Below are 13526 nucleotides of genomic sequence, written 5' to 3'. Positions count from 1 at the left end.
GACCTACGAGTGTGCAAGGCCGACACTCCTACCGGGGCGTTCTAACCACAATACTACATTGCGTCCACATGAATTAGAGCCTGTCAATAGAGTTTTATCATTGGTGGGTAAAGAAATTCTCTACCCTTCTTAGTCTATATTTTTTTCACCTTAAGCTGACCCAGATTTCCGTCCTTTTATGATGTATTTCGTATAGCTCAGTGGCACAAAAAGACGATGCTCCATACGTCCATTCAACAACACTTCTTTGTGACCAGCATCATAGTCCAATGCTAAACCATTGTTACAACTGAGCATTCAGGACGGGGAGATGGCAATTCTAGGCCAAGTTAAAGTGAAAAGGATGCATCAAATCACTTCTTTACCGACCGTCCTCATCTTAATCACGAGCATGTCTCGGGGGGTGGTGGATCATAATGTCGCCTGATCAACCCCCACATGATTGGGGTAACTCTTATTCTGTTTTACAGTCACGCCAGACGATTTTATTCAGCTAAGAGTGAGTAATAGCAGCCTGCGAATGTTAAGCCTTTCATTGAGATTACGCTTTTTTATTTTATTTTTGCTACTCCTGGTAAATTTTATACAGTGGTAAAGGAAAAGTGACTTGCTAAGATAGAAAGCAGATAGACAGATAGAAAGACAGATAGACAGACATAAATAGATAGATAGATAGATAGATAGAAGGACAGGCAGACGGACAGATGGATGGATGAACACAGATTGATAGATAGATAGATAGACAGACATAATAGGCGAATAGATAGATGGACAGAAGGCAGAGAGAGAGAGAGAGAGAGATGAATACCACACGGCACGTTGTATGCCACGTTACAAGTACAGAATGATTTTTTTTTTTTCCACCCTACAGGCCGGGCGAGGCACGGAATTTCTCTGGCAAGTGATGATGATGATGATGGTGATTGCGAGGTTGATGATGATGATGATGATGATAAGGAGGAGGAGGGGGAGAAGGAAATGGTTCTAAGCTAAACTACTGCCCAGCAACCAGGAGTGTCCGGTATCATTACTTAAACGATTTTAAGGCAGATTCTGGTATTCTTACAGAAAAAAATTGGGGCTAACTGTGGTATTTTTGCGGAACTTTTAAGAGCTATTTCTGGTATTATTTGTGTTTGCTGTGAGCCCCTAGGTTACATAGAGTCTCCTGCCGTGGGGTGGGTTTGTTGGAGTCACGTGTCAGGAAGGACCCGCGATGTGGAGCCAGGATTACCAGCCCTGACCATCCATGATACTACTTCGTTAACCACTTGGTGAAGGTGAAGGCTTGGAGGGGATTATGCTTGTTGTCCTTTCTCGTGTTGCATCTCCCTAATTCTTGTGGCATCTCTCTTATTCTTGTTGCATATCCCTTATTCTTGTTGCATTTCCCTTATTCTTGCTGCATCTCCTTTATTCTTGTTGCATTTCCCTTATTCTTGTTGCATTTCTCTTATTTTTGTTGCATCTCCTTTATTCTTGTTGCATCTCCCTTACTGCTCTCTCCCTTATTTTTTTGTATGTTCCTTATTCTTGTTGCATTTCCCATGTTCTTGTTGCATCACCTTTATTCTTACTGCATCACCTTTATTCTTGTTGCATCACCCTTATTCATGTTGCATCACGTTTATTCTTTTTTCATCTTTATTCTTCTTGCACCTTTCTTAACCTAATTGTTGCATCATCTTTATTCTTGCTGCATTATCTTTATTCTTGTTTGCTTCACCTTTATTGTTGTTTCACCCTTATTCACGTTGCATCATCCTTATTCTTGCAACATCACTCTTATTCTTACCACATCACTACACTGACACCCTGTTATTCTTTTGTTTCTGACCATCGACACACTATTTTTCTTCATCATTTTGGGATTTCTTTCTTTGTTCTTGCTAATGCCAAATCCTCCTCCATTCGTGGGACAGGGAGAGGTTGAGGGACGTTTGCATAATCACCAACTCCACCACCTTGTCAAATCAGTGTCACCACTTGGACGCGTCTTTTTCCAGCACTATTTCGCTTATGATTGGGACTTATATTATCACTGCAGATTCCTTTCTACCTGCCAACTTCCCTGCCCACGTATTGTACATCCAGTGATTGCATGACTGATCCGTAATTTCACGAAGCAGCCAAAACATGTTCGCTACTCACAAAAGCAAACTGGGCCGTCCCCGCAATACGCAAGACTGGAGAGCGCAATACAGGAGTACAAATCCCTCTGTATATTACAACCACAACATACTTTCTCCTCCCAGGTTCCATTCCTCCCTTCCGTGCAGCTGATATCACTGACGAAGGTGGGATAGGAGGACCCCACATCTATCCATCCACCCCCAGCCGACACCCCTTCCCTGCGACGACTACGAAGGATACGCAGCTCCTGATCATGGTGAATGCATAATTCATTTGAATATAACTCTCTCTCTCTCTCTCTCTCTCTCTCTCTCTCTCTCTCTCTCATTTTTTATTTAATGATTTTTGGTCGACCCACAGTCTGTACATAGGGCAACGACCTTGATAAAGAGTGATTTCATACTTTCCTTTGTTCTGGTACTATGTTGGTTGGACATAACGTTAAAATAAACGAACGATAATATAGTATTGTTTGACACGTCTGACCTAAATCAACTCTTCTATATGACAGCTTAAAATACCATGAAATAACCACTTTTTTTTTTCTTCATCTTTAGTGTGTTTTTTTTTATAGCAATGTTGGGGAGGGATGCCTTCACGTTATGCCACCGATATAACTGGGTGGGTCCGCTGCCTTTAACAGGTTAAACAAATGTCCCCTAATTCCCTTCCTATCCTCCGAAAAGAGGATAGTGGACTGCAGGTGACGGGCAACTTCAGCATGGGGTTCACTGGGTTCACGTCCAAATGAGTCTGGGGATACCTAACAACAACAACAGCCACTACTATCACCACTACCACCACTACTACTATTACTACAACAACTATTGCTACAACACTATACAACTACACTATACAACTACTGCTGCTACTACCACCTACTGCTACTACTACTACTACTGCTACTACTACTACTACTACTACTACTACTACTACTGCTACTACTACTACTACTACTACTGCTGCTGCTGCTGCTGCTGCTATTCCGTATGTCTGGGTTATCATTATCTCGTTAAAGGAATATAGATTGATTGCACAGTTTGGGTTTCTGAATTTTGCCAAAGCAGTCTTACGTAATATTTTTTTGCTAAGCCAGACGATTTTACCCAGCTTAGGAAAGAATCTTCGAACTGGAGGGATTAGATACAACCTCCATTAACCCCTGTACTACTTAAGCCCTCTAATAAGGTGATAAAATCGTCTGGAGCGGCTTGATAGAAAAAATAATGAATTTGAAATGGTTAATTTGCTCTCAGTTTGGTAGGTTATATTTGTATTTTGATCTTGTATTTGGAAAAGGAGCCTGTTGTGTGTGTGTGTGTGTGTGTGTGTGTGTGTGTGTGTGTGTGTGTGTGTGTGTGTGTGTGTGTGTGTGTGTGTGTGTGCGTGTGTGTGTGTTTCATACTGTAATGTAGAATGCTTTAATAAAATGACCAGTGAGAATATATCAGAGAGAGAGAGAGGGGGGGGTATGAAAGACTTAACTACACTCAGTCTCACCCCCGTCCTTCTCCTCCACCAGAACACACAAGACACAAGCGGTAAGAGCAACTCCAAGCACGATGGCAACAGTAACCTTGGGTATGTTCCTGATCCCACTGCTGCCACCAATGTTACGGAGCACACTGACGCCAACTTTAACACGACAGAACGACGTAGCACCCTTCCAGAGCTAAATTCACCTTCCACACCGACTCTCAGTTACCATTCTACCAGCTCCTGGAATCCTGATATCAGTAAGTGAGGTTTTATTATCATTATCAGCACCAGCATCTTAGTAGCGCCCTTAGGTATAGGCACTCCTGGCACGTCCTACAGTACATTTATTATTATTATTATTATTATTATTATTATTTCACTTTGTAACATGTTAAAATTCCAACACAGGGCGTGAAAACAATATTTTTCCAATTTCATAGTCCCTATAAGTGAAATTTGCACGGTTCTGTACTTTGCAGTGGCCACATGGTTGGCAAGATCAGAGGTCCAGCGGTGTTCATTGCGTTGGTTTATTATCGGACTGTGCCGAGGATGGCTAGTCAGGCTGATGGGGCCACTGCATTCTAGGCCGGTGTCTCACTAATAAAGTAACTGAGAGAGACTTACTCCTGCAGTGCGCTTCATGGTCTTCCTGTCCATTATGCGGTCTTCCTCTCTATCTGTTATCCAGTCTCCCTCCTCCAACCTTTTCTCCCCCCATCAGGAGCGTGGGGGTCCGAGGCCAGGCTACTCACTTTCAACATTCAGAGCAAAGGTGACCAGCCTCACTTATCCCTGAGTGGCGTTGTGAGCAATAAACCCCAACCACCCCTCGGATGTAAACCCTTATGGGCCCCATCTAGCTGGATTGCTTTAACCAACTGGACCATCAGGCATCACTTGGTTATATGGTTGCCACTCAACGTAGAAAATGGCTTCCTAGGACGCCTGAAATCATTTAGCATGTCATTCATTGTAAAGTTATCCGAATGAGTGGATACTTGTAATAATTAACTTATTCAACTCCTTCATTGCGAGGTCTCATTTCTAAGATATGTAAAAACGTCAGGTATAAGTAAGAAGTGAAACACAAATGGCATTATTATTCTGAGCGAATTTGTACGTGCTATTTCGAAACCCTTCACCATAAGGGGTATCTCCCTAACTAAATATACAGTAGTTATTGGTTGCGCATTATCTTAGACGATCTGGAGATTACATTGAGCATTATGGGGATTAACTTAGACAATCTGTAGATAACTTTGATCATTGTGGAGATTATTGTAGGCGATCTGGAGATTACAGATTATCTTAGATGACCTTGAGATGACTTTGAGCATTATGGAGATTATTTAGAACGATCTGGAGATTACTTTGAGCATTATGGAGATTTGACTGCCGGAAGAATATTTTGAACATTATGGAGATTATTTTAGGCGATCTGGAGATTAAGGATTATGGAATTTAATTTGGAGGTATACCTTCTTCCCAGAGTCCGTGGACAGCGTGGTAGTGACGGATCCACCCACACCATCAGTCATCTCCAGTCCATCACGGCACCAGGTGAGAGGGGAATGTAGTTTTATTCATTTGTTTACTCATTTATTTACTTTATCTGCCTATTTGAATACTTATTTATTTATTTATTGTCATCACCATCGTCTTTCCCATCGGTGTTGTTGTAATCGTCATCGTCCGTTATAATCATCGTCGTCGTCTTCGGCACCGTCTTTGTCATCGTTAGAGGTTTCGCTAACACCTTCATCGTCTTCGTTACCTTGTTTATCATTATCGTGGTCACTGTCATCTTCATTATCATTTTCATCACCATCACCATTACCACCATCGTAATCATCGGTGTCACTGTCATATCCATCATCATTATTAATATCACTTTTAGCATAATCATTTTTTATCATCACATTGTCACGTACATTGTAGCGGGATGATAATAATAATAATAGTAATCATCATCATCATCGTCATCATCACTCACGACTACCACCACCCTATCCTCTAAGTTAAAAGGATGGTTCGCTATTAGGTGTTCACTTCGTAAAGTGTAGTCCAATTTGTGTTTTTAGTAGAGTGATGCCTAGTTCCCTTGAGCCTTTGTTTACCGTAGAAAATCTCTTATATGTCAATTGTCTAGTCCCTTTATGGTTGTGCAGTTTCTGTCCTACACACACACACACACACACACACACACACACACACACACACACACACACACACACACACACACACACACACACACACACACACACACACACACACACACACACACACACACACACGTCTTTAATCCCATCCCCACTTCGTAGTACCGGTATCTTTCAATTATTCCCATCCCTGGAAATGTGGGGCTTTCCTTTATTGTAATTCTCCTAGGTCTTGATTTTGCTAGTGAGCATGTCGAGTTAATAATTTTCCTATATTTTATTTATATCGTTCCAGTGTCGACACATATTCTTCTACTTATTGCAGGTGTCACTTCACCATCGACACATCTTTTACTTTTTGCAAGGGATGTATCTTAGTATCTTTTCACCATCGACGTATATCTTTTCTTCATTACAGGTTGTGATTCTACTGATGGGCACGATCGGTTACCTAGTGGTGGGAATGGGATCTTCCTGGCCCAATACCCTCGTCTCCCACCTCGCTACCGACAACACCACCCTCTTCCACACACACATCAACCCCACGCAGTCACAACTGGATTTGATGGGTGAGTGGAGATGATGACAACCGAATCTTAGTTTTGGCTATTTCAACTCCTACAGTCCATTTAATCTTCTATTTTATTTCCTGGCCTGTATTTCAATTTATTGCTGCTGCTTCCTGACGATTATTTTGTCTTACGATCAACTTTTCGAGTTGATGAGGAAAAAGTTTCGGACCAACGCTTTTAGCCAAACACTGATGATTCCTTTCACAGGGAGCGCGAACTTCATTGGCATGACGATGGCTTTGATACCTGGTGGGTGGATGACTGGGAGAATAGGCAGACGACTCACCATCATCCTATCCAGGTACCCTATTGACACCCTTTATTGAGCCTTTGCACAGTATCCTATTCACACGCCTTCTTGAGTCTGGACAGTACCCTATTCAGTCAATTTATTGAGCCTTTGCACAGTATCCTGTTCACACGCTTTATTGAGTCTGCACGTACCCTATGCACACACTTTATTGAGCCTTTGCACAGTACCCTATTTGCTCGCCTTTGTATCTTATTCTCGATGACATAGGAGGCTCCGTTGCACTCTTCTTTAGCTATTTATTTGCATATTGTGTCTTAACTTTCTCTTTAATATCACAATAGTCTGCATCAATAACTCACCAATGGATATAGCCTGTATTTTGCATGTAGGTGTTGCTAATGCCGTAAGACTGCTTGTTTATATTTTATCTTCACTTATAGCACGTGCAAAGCAAACTAAAATAAATGCTAAAAAATACGATCGATGATAATGTACTTCTGTCTGGATATCCATTATCACTTTACAATCTACTGAAGTGAATACGGGAAAACCACGATCTTATTCATAATGATAATGCACATCTATCTGGAGATTTATTAAGTACATTACAAATAACAATATAATAAAAAGATAGGGCCATAAAAATGATTCCTGATAATAATGCATTTTATATCTTGTGACTTTATTACAGAAATATTGGTTAAGATGGTGTAGTATTACCGTGGGTTCTGGCGAGGGACGCTTTCGTGTGGTGGCACTAACATAACCAGGCGGCTCCACTGCCTAATTATGCAAACGTCCCCAAATAACTTCCTCATTCCCCTAAAGAGGATGCTGGACTGCAGGAGGGCCACTTAAACATGCAGTCCACTGAGTTTACTTTCAGATGAGCCTGAGGTTGAAACTACTATGACTACCGTACTTTTCCTCACAGTTTCTTGCAAGCGGGCAGTTGGCTGATAGTAGCTTTGGCGTCCAACGTGGAGACCATTATTGTCGGCAGGTTAGTGATGCAAGCTACGGCAGGGTGGTGAGAGGAATATATGAGAGTGCGTTTGAACGTAGGGAAGGCGCGGTAGGCCAAGAAGGTGAATACAAAGAGTTAATGAGTTTGTGAAGGTAGGGGAGTGTGGTAGGTGGGTACATAAAGTTAATGAGTTTGTGAAGGTATAGGGGATTGTGGTAGGCCGTGGAGAAAATGGGCACATAAAGTTAATGAGTTTGTGAAGGTAGGGGAGTGTGGCAGGTCGTGGAGAAGATGGGTACATAGTGAGTTTGTAAGAAGCGATGTATGAAAGGCGATAGGTAAGTGCTGTCAATGGATTGTGCTTAGTTGGAGGAATTATGTACTGAGGAGCATATTACCCTGGATGGACAATGTGGAACGAACTGTAGCGAAGTTCACGGAATACTTAACGAAATAATTTGGTGGTCTTTCAGTATAGGACGAATTTAGGTAACGATTTTTCAATAACAGTTAATTTTAATGGCGGTCATGTAACAAAGAAGTTAAATTAAATGGCAGTCACTCATTAACAAAATGTCTGTGGTGTAGTGGTCAGAATGTCCCAGTTGGAGTGACGGCCTTGCAGTTTCCATCCCTAAAGCCCCGCCCACACAAGGGCTCATGTTTTGAGCTCTGATGTGTGTCATGTTGCCCAACTAGGGTTTCTTTCTGTGTCTTGGAGAGTCTGTGCATCGCGCTTCTGTCAAATCTGGCAGAGGGTCATTTCATGGTGGCAGCTTGCGTCGCAAGAGCCGTCTGTCTTCCCTCTGAAATTAAGTCGAGACAGCCACTGCTTGCAGCATATCTTCTTTTTCCAATTCCTTTTCTTTTTGGCTCAAAATAGTGCCACAATGCTCAACATAAACAGTCTCTTGAGCTGCTGCAGTATTGGTGTCCATGCTCCTCCTCTCGCAGCTCAATCTTAACTGGCGTTCGCTGCCCATAATCCCCATTGTACTAATATGGACATCACCGGCCTCAGCAACACGAGTTGGGCAACATGGCGCACAACGGTGTGGACAGGACTTAAGAGGTGACTGGATTTTTTTCTTTCAATTCGTCACAGAATGATATATATATATATATATATATATATATATATATATATATATATATATATATATATATATATATATATATATATATATATATATAGTATTCATTAACGATCTTGTACTAAAAGAATAAAATTAAAGGAAGGTCTTTCATGAACAGGTTGGTGACGGGGATAACGATTGCAGTCATGGTGGTGTCGATGCGAACTTACATGGCAGAGGTGGCCAGTCCCAGCATCAGGGGCATGATGGTGTCAATACTGGACGTCATGAAGGGAGCCGGATACGTCATGGTCACCAGTTTAGGTTTGGCTGCGACCTGGTACCACATAGCTTTCATAAGCTTGGCTATGATGCTTGGATACGCCGTGTTAATTGTCGCCATCTTACCCGAGAGCCCGACTTATCTGATGGTAAGAGGGCAGGAGAGTGAAGCGCGCCGTGTTTTGCTTCGCTTGAGAGCTTCCGGAACCACCGTTGTGGAGGAGCTGAAGGAAATACAGCTCATGAACAACAGGAAGGATGAGAGATCGGGCTGGTCAGCCCTAACAACCAAGGAGAGCATGGGGAACTTGCTGGTATTGTTCGGACTACACACTATCATGGGATTCAGCGGATCTGAAATTATGAAGGTGAATGCAACGCGGCTTTTTCAGAGTTCTGTTGGCCTCCCCTTAGATCCCGCACTCAGCACGGTCGTCATCACTTCCTCTCTCCTCTGCGGTAGCCTTGCCCTCGTCGTCCTAGTTGACCGTATTGGCCGGCGGTGGTGCCTCATGATCGCAATGGGACTCCTAACCGTCTCCTTCGGTGTGCTAGGTGGACTAGAATATCTCGCGATGCATGAAGACACCGTGCCACATCTCCCGCCATCATCAGCCAATGTGTCCGACATCGTTTACAGGGTGAACGGAAGGTAAGATCACAAAATCATCATTATCATTTTCACTATTTTCTGCTCTAAAGTAATGTCAGTAACTATTAATAATACTACATGTGTGTTAAACAGTTGATGAATGCGCTTTTGAAACTTTTTAATGTGGCTTGGGATAATGGTGGAATTCCAGAAGAGTGGAAAAATGGAGTGATTATAAAAATACCAAAAAAGGGAGATTTAAGTGTGTGTGGCAATTGGAGGGGGATAACTTTGACACTTGTAGTTGGAAAAGTCTTTTCCAAAATCTTGTTGAACAGAATAGAGCCAGTAATTGATAAAATTTTAAGAGAAGAACAAGCGGGATTTAGAAAGGGTCGAGGTTGTAATGATCAGATTTTTATTGTAAGGCATCTAATGCAACAAGCTAATGAGATGAAAATGCCACTTAACATGTGTTTTGTGGATTTTGAAAAGGCGTTTGATAGTGTTTCACGTGGAGCTATGTTGAAAATTATGAGATTCTATGGTATACCAGAAAAGTTTGTAAATATTATTAGAAGCCTGCATGAAGGTACTTTTTGTAAGGTAATGGTGGGTGGTTCTTTGAGTGATCCATTTCAAGTTAAGTCAGGAGTGATTCAAGGAGTTCTTTCGCCATTGTTGTTTGTTTTGGTTATGGATTATGTTATGAAAAAGGTTGTAAGCAGAACAGGTGCAGGAATTAACTGGAAAGAAAATAAGAAGCTGATGGATTTGGACTATGCTGATGATATTGTACTGATTTGCGGAAGTATTTACGAGATGCAGAGGGTGCTCGATTGTCTGGTGGAGGAAGGAGAAAAAGTGAGATTGGTAATAAATTGTGGAAAGACTGAAATTATTAATATGAACGTGGAGAACCAAATCGATTGTGTAATTGGGAATAATGTGGTGAAGAATGTAGAAAACGTTAAATATCTGGGAACGATTGTATCATCTAATGGATCATTAAACAATGAAATTGAGGAGAGGATTAGACAGGCTTGGCGAGCTGTTGGAATGTTGAAATCTGTTTGGAATAATAATATGCTTTCGGTGCATACTAAAGTGAAAATTTACAAGTCCATGGTTAGACCAATTTTAATTTACGGGCATGAGTCATGGTACAGTACAATTGCAACAGATCAGAAAGTATTAGGATTTGAGAATAAAATACTGAGATGGATTCTTGGGGTAAAGTGGCAAAACAGAGTTACAAATGAAAGAGTAAGGGATATTACGAGAGTGGAACCAGTTAATGAATATGTGAGACTGTCTCGCTGGAAGTGGCTGGGGCACATATACAGAAAAGAAGGTTGTTTAATACAGGATGTGCCAGAGTGGATTGCTAGAGGAAGAAGAGGTAGAGGTAGGCCGAGGGAAACCTGGTTGAAGACAATGAAAAAAGAAGCAGGAGAGGAGTGTTGGTGGGACCTGAAGGAGATGGCAAGAGACAAATATTGGTGGAGAGAGTTCATTGAGGCCCTATGCATCCCGTGGGGTGCCACAGGAAATGATTGATTGATTGATTGTTAAACAGTGTAAAATAATCAGTAAATCTATAAGCACAATATCGGGTGACGTTTGAGAGAGATCATGCATGATCTCCCGCCATCATCCGTCAGTGTTCCCGGTACTGCTTACCAGGTGAACGAATGGTAATATTACTGTATCAGTATCATCATTATCATTAGTATCATTATCATCGTAATACTGTCTCCCTCAGATATTTATTTTACTGATGGTACCTTAGCAGTGTCGGGTCGGAAAAGCAGGCGTTAATGCTCGACGGTTCAGTTCCAAGAAGTTGCCAGAGAGAGAGAGAGAGACCGTATACGAAAGGATACATAAAGTTTCGTTGCACCTCTCCCTTAGCGATTTAGTTTGCATATCATTAACATTTCCTTGCATGTCATTTATATCGTTTTAATATCAGTAAAACGCCATTGTAGGCGAGTTACGAGCGAGGCCATTTAAATCCGAAAACACTGAAATGTCGCCTTACACCCCGAGGTTACCTAGAGTATATTGATTTCTATCTACCTTCCAAGTTTCATGCATTTACGACAAACTGTCTAGCCTGTGGTCCTATAATAAAGATTTTCGACATGCTGCATTGGCGCGTGTCACGTGCCACGTGCACCGGCTGGGTGTGATGATACCTGTCAAAAACAAATCTTAAAGAACTGGGCTATCATATGGTGCAAACCATGCAGTGATCGGCCCTGTGGTTGCTGAGATATACTGTAAGCTTCTCAAAAGCGTTACTGTCGGGCGGGGTTGGACCGCTCATATGTGAGAAAATGTCACTCCTGTACTTGACGAGAGACTCGCGAGGGTTTGCTCTCGCTCGTAATCACCATAGTTTTCATAAAGAACATACAGGAGGAGAGTGCGGTGCAAAATGTAGAATAAGTAAGAAAATGGTGTTACGGAATCTCCAAAACCACTTACGAGCCATGGTGTTAACAATCAGTAATCAAACCATTAATACTCATATGACCGGAATAAATGCAACATACAGTCGGACATCATCATTATGATTCCCTCAGATTTATGGTGAATCAGTTAAAATTAATAAGTTCATCAACATCATCATCACTCTTTTGATGATAATGGTCATGAAGATGACAGGGACGGTGATAATGGTGGTGATGACGAAAATGACCATGATAATGACGACAGTGATGATGACGATGATGGCGATAGCAGTGATGATGATGATGATGATGGCAATGATGGTAACGATAATGACCACCTTAATGACGATAATGATGATCACGATAATGACGACGATGACTACAATAAAGACGGTGAGGGTAACGAGAACAACAATGACCACGACGACGATGATTTGTTTTGTTTGTTTTTTCAGGCCGGATTTGTCTGTGCGCAAGTGGGTGTCGCTGGCGTGCTTCGTGACGGCCGCCTTCGCTGGCAACTGCAGTACGGCCATCCCTATCATCCTATCCAGCGAGTACTTCCCTACCAATGTGCGCTCCCAGGTCGGTATAGCTCTTTGTGTGTGTGTGTGTGTGTGTGTGTGTGTGTGTGTGTTTGTGTTCTGTCCTCAGTCATTAGCTTCTCTATTATCTTAGTGCCGTATATATCTGTCTTTGCTATCATATTTGAATGGTTATCCCTGTCGTCCTATCCATCAAGTACTTTCCTTACCAGGATGCACTTCCAGGTCGGTATGGCTCTTATCTTTTTAACTATTTGTGTCTTCTCTCATGTGATTTCCTTCAAGTGCATGCAGTCTGCTCTCCTTTCCTTCAGTCCCATCTCAATACCCCTTTTTTCTTTTTTCTCCCTTTTTGTACAGGGGATGAGCGTATGCTTAGCAGTGGGTTTCCTTATGACATCCCTGTGCTTGCAGCTGTACAGTGTCATGCAATCGGTGCTCACACAACCAGGCCTTTACTGGACCTACGCCTTCATCAGCCTTCTCGGCATCATATATATCCCTCTCTGTGTGCATGAAACGAGTCGCAAGACTGTAGGGTGATGCTTAAGCCAGTTTTAGTGTTGTTCAAGCCATTCTGTGGTAGTGAGGTGAATTAGGAGAATTTGTAACACCTCTTGGCATTCTCGATAGTTTTCTCTGTGAACGGGAATCGAATTCCTTGTCAGCCTAAGGGCGCGTCCACGCGTGCCCTCGAACATGTTTTGACAACACAGCTGGCAGCATATTTGGATATACAGTATGTATGCAGCAGTATTTGGACAGATATATGCAAACACGTTTCAGTGCAGCTTCGAACCCACCGGCAGCAGAGGTGATGGTATAAGTGTGTCCATACGAGGCAAATGAGACATCATCATGATGTTGCCAACATGACCTGGACGCTGCTGTTCCCAGCATGTTTGCAGCTTGATCGTAGTTGTATTGTTTATATGTTGCCAACACTTGTTCCAGCACACGTGTGGACGCGCACTAGAGAGTTTTAGCATTTTTCAAGACTGTATAA

At 42.2% G+C, this 13526-nt stretch overlaps 2 protein-coding genes across 2 annotated transcripts in view; both read left to right on the top strand.

The window, feature by feature from the left end:
* Nucleotides 1–13526, top strand: part of LOC145413542 (5'-deoxynucleotidase HDDC2) — a 136836-nt gene that overhangs the window by 96761 nt on the left and 26549 nt on the right. The gene's annotated exons all lie outside the window — the stretch shown is intronic.
* LOC145413499 (trehalose transporter 1-like protein) overlaps nucleotides 8849–13526 on the top strand; it is a 6813-nt gene continuing 2135 nt past the window's right edge. Inside the window, exons 1-2 of the mRNA XM_080283195.1 lie at nucleotides 8849–9576; nucleotides 12431–12560. Of these exons, the coding sequence (XP_080139321.1) occupies nucleotides 8849–9576; nucleotides 12431–12560 (858 nt within the window). The remainder of the gene's footprint in view (nucleotides 9577–12430; nucleotides 12561–13526) is intronic.

Source organism: Coenobita brevimanus, chromosome 96, assembly GCF_032717465.1.
Source record: "Coenobita brevimanus isolate Jiangsu-jjx chromosome 96, ASM3271746v2, whole genome shotgun sequence".
Lineage (NCBI taxonomy): Eukaryota > Metazoa > Arthropoda > Malacostraca > Decapoda > Coenobitidae > Coenobita > Coenobita brevimanus.
The sequence above is the reverse complement of the archived record's forward strand: the minus strand, read 5'-3'. Positions and strand labels throughout refer to the sequence as shown.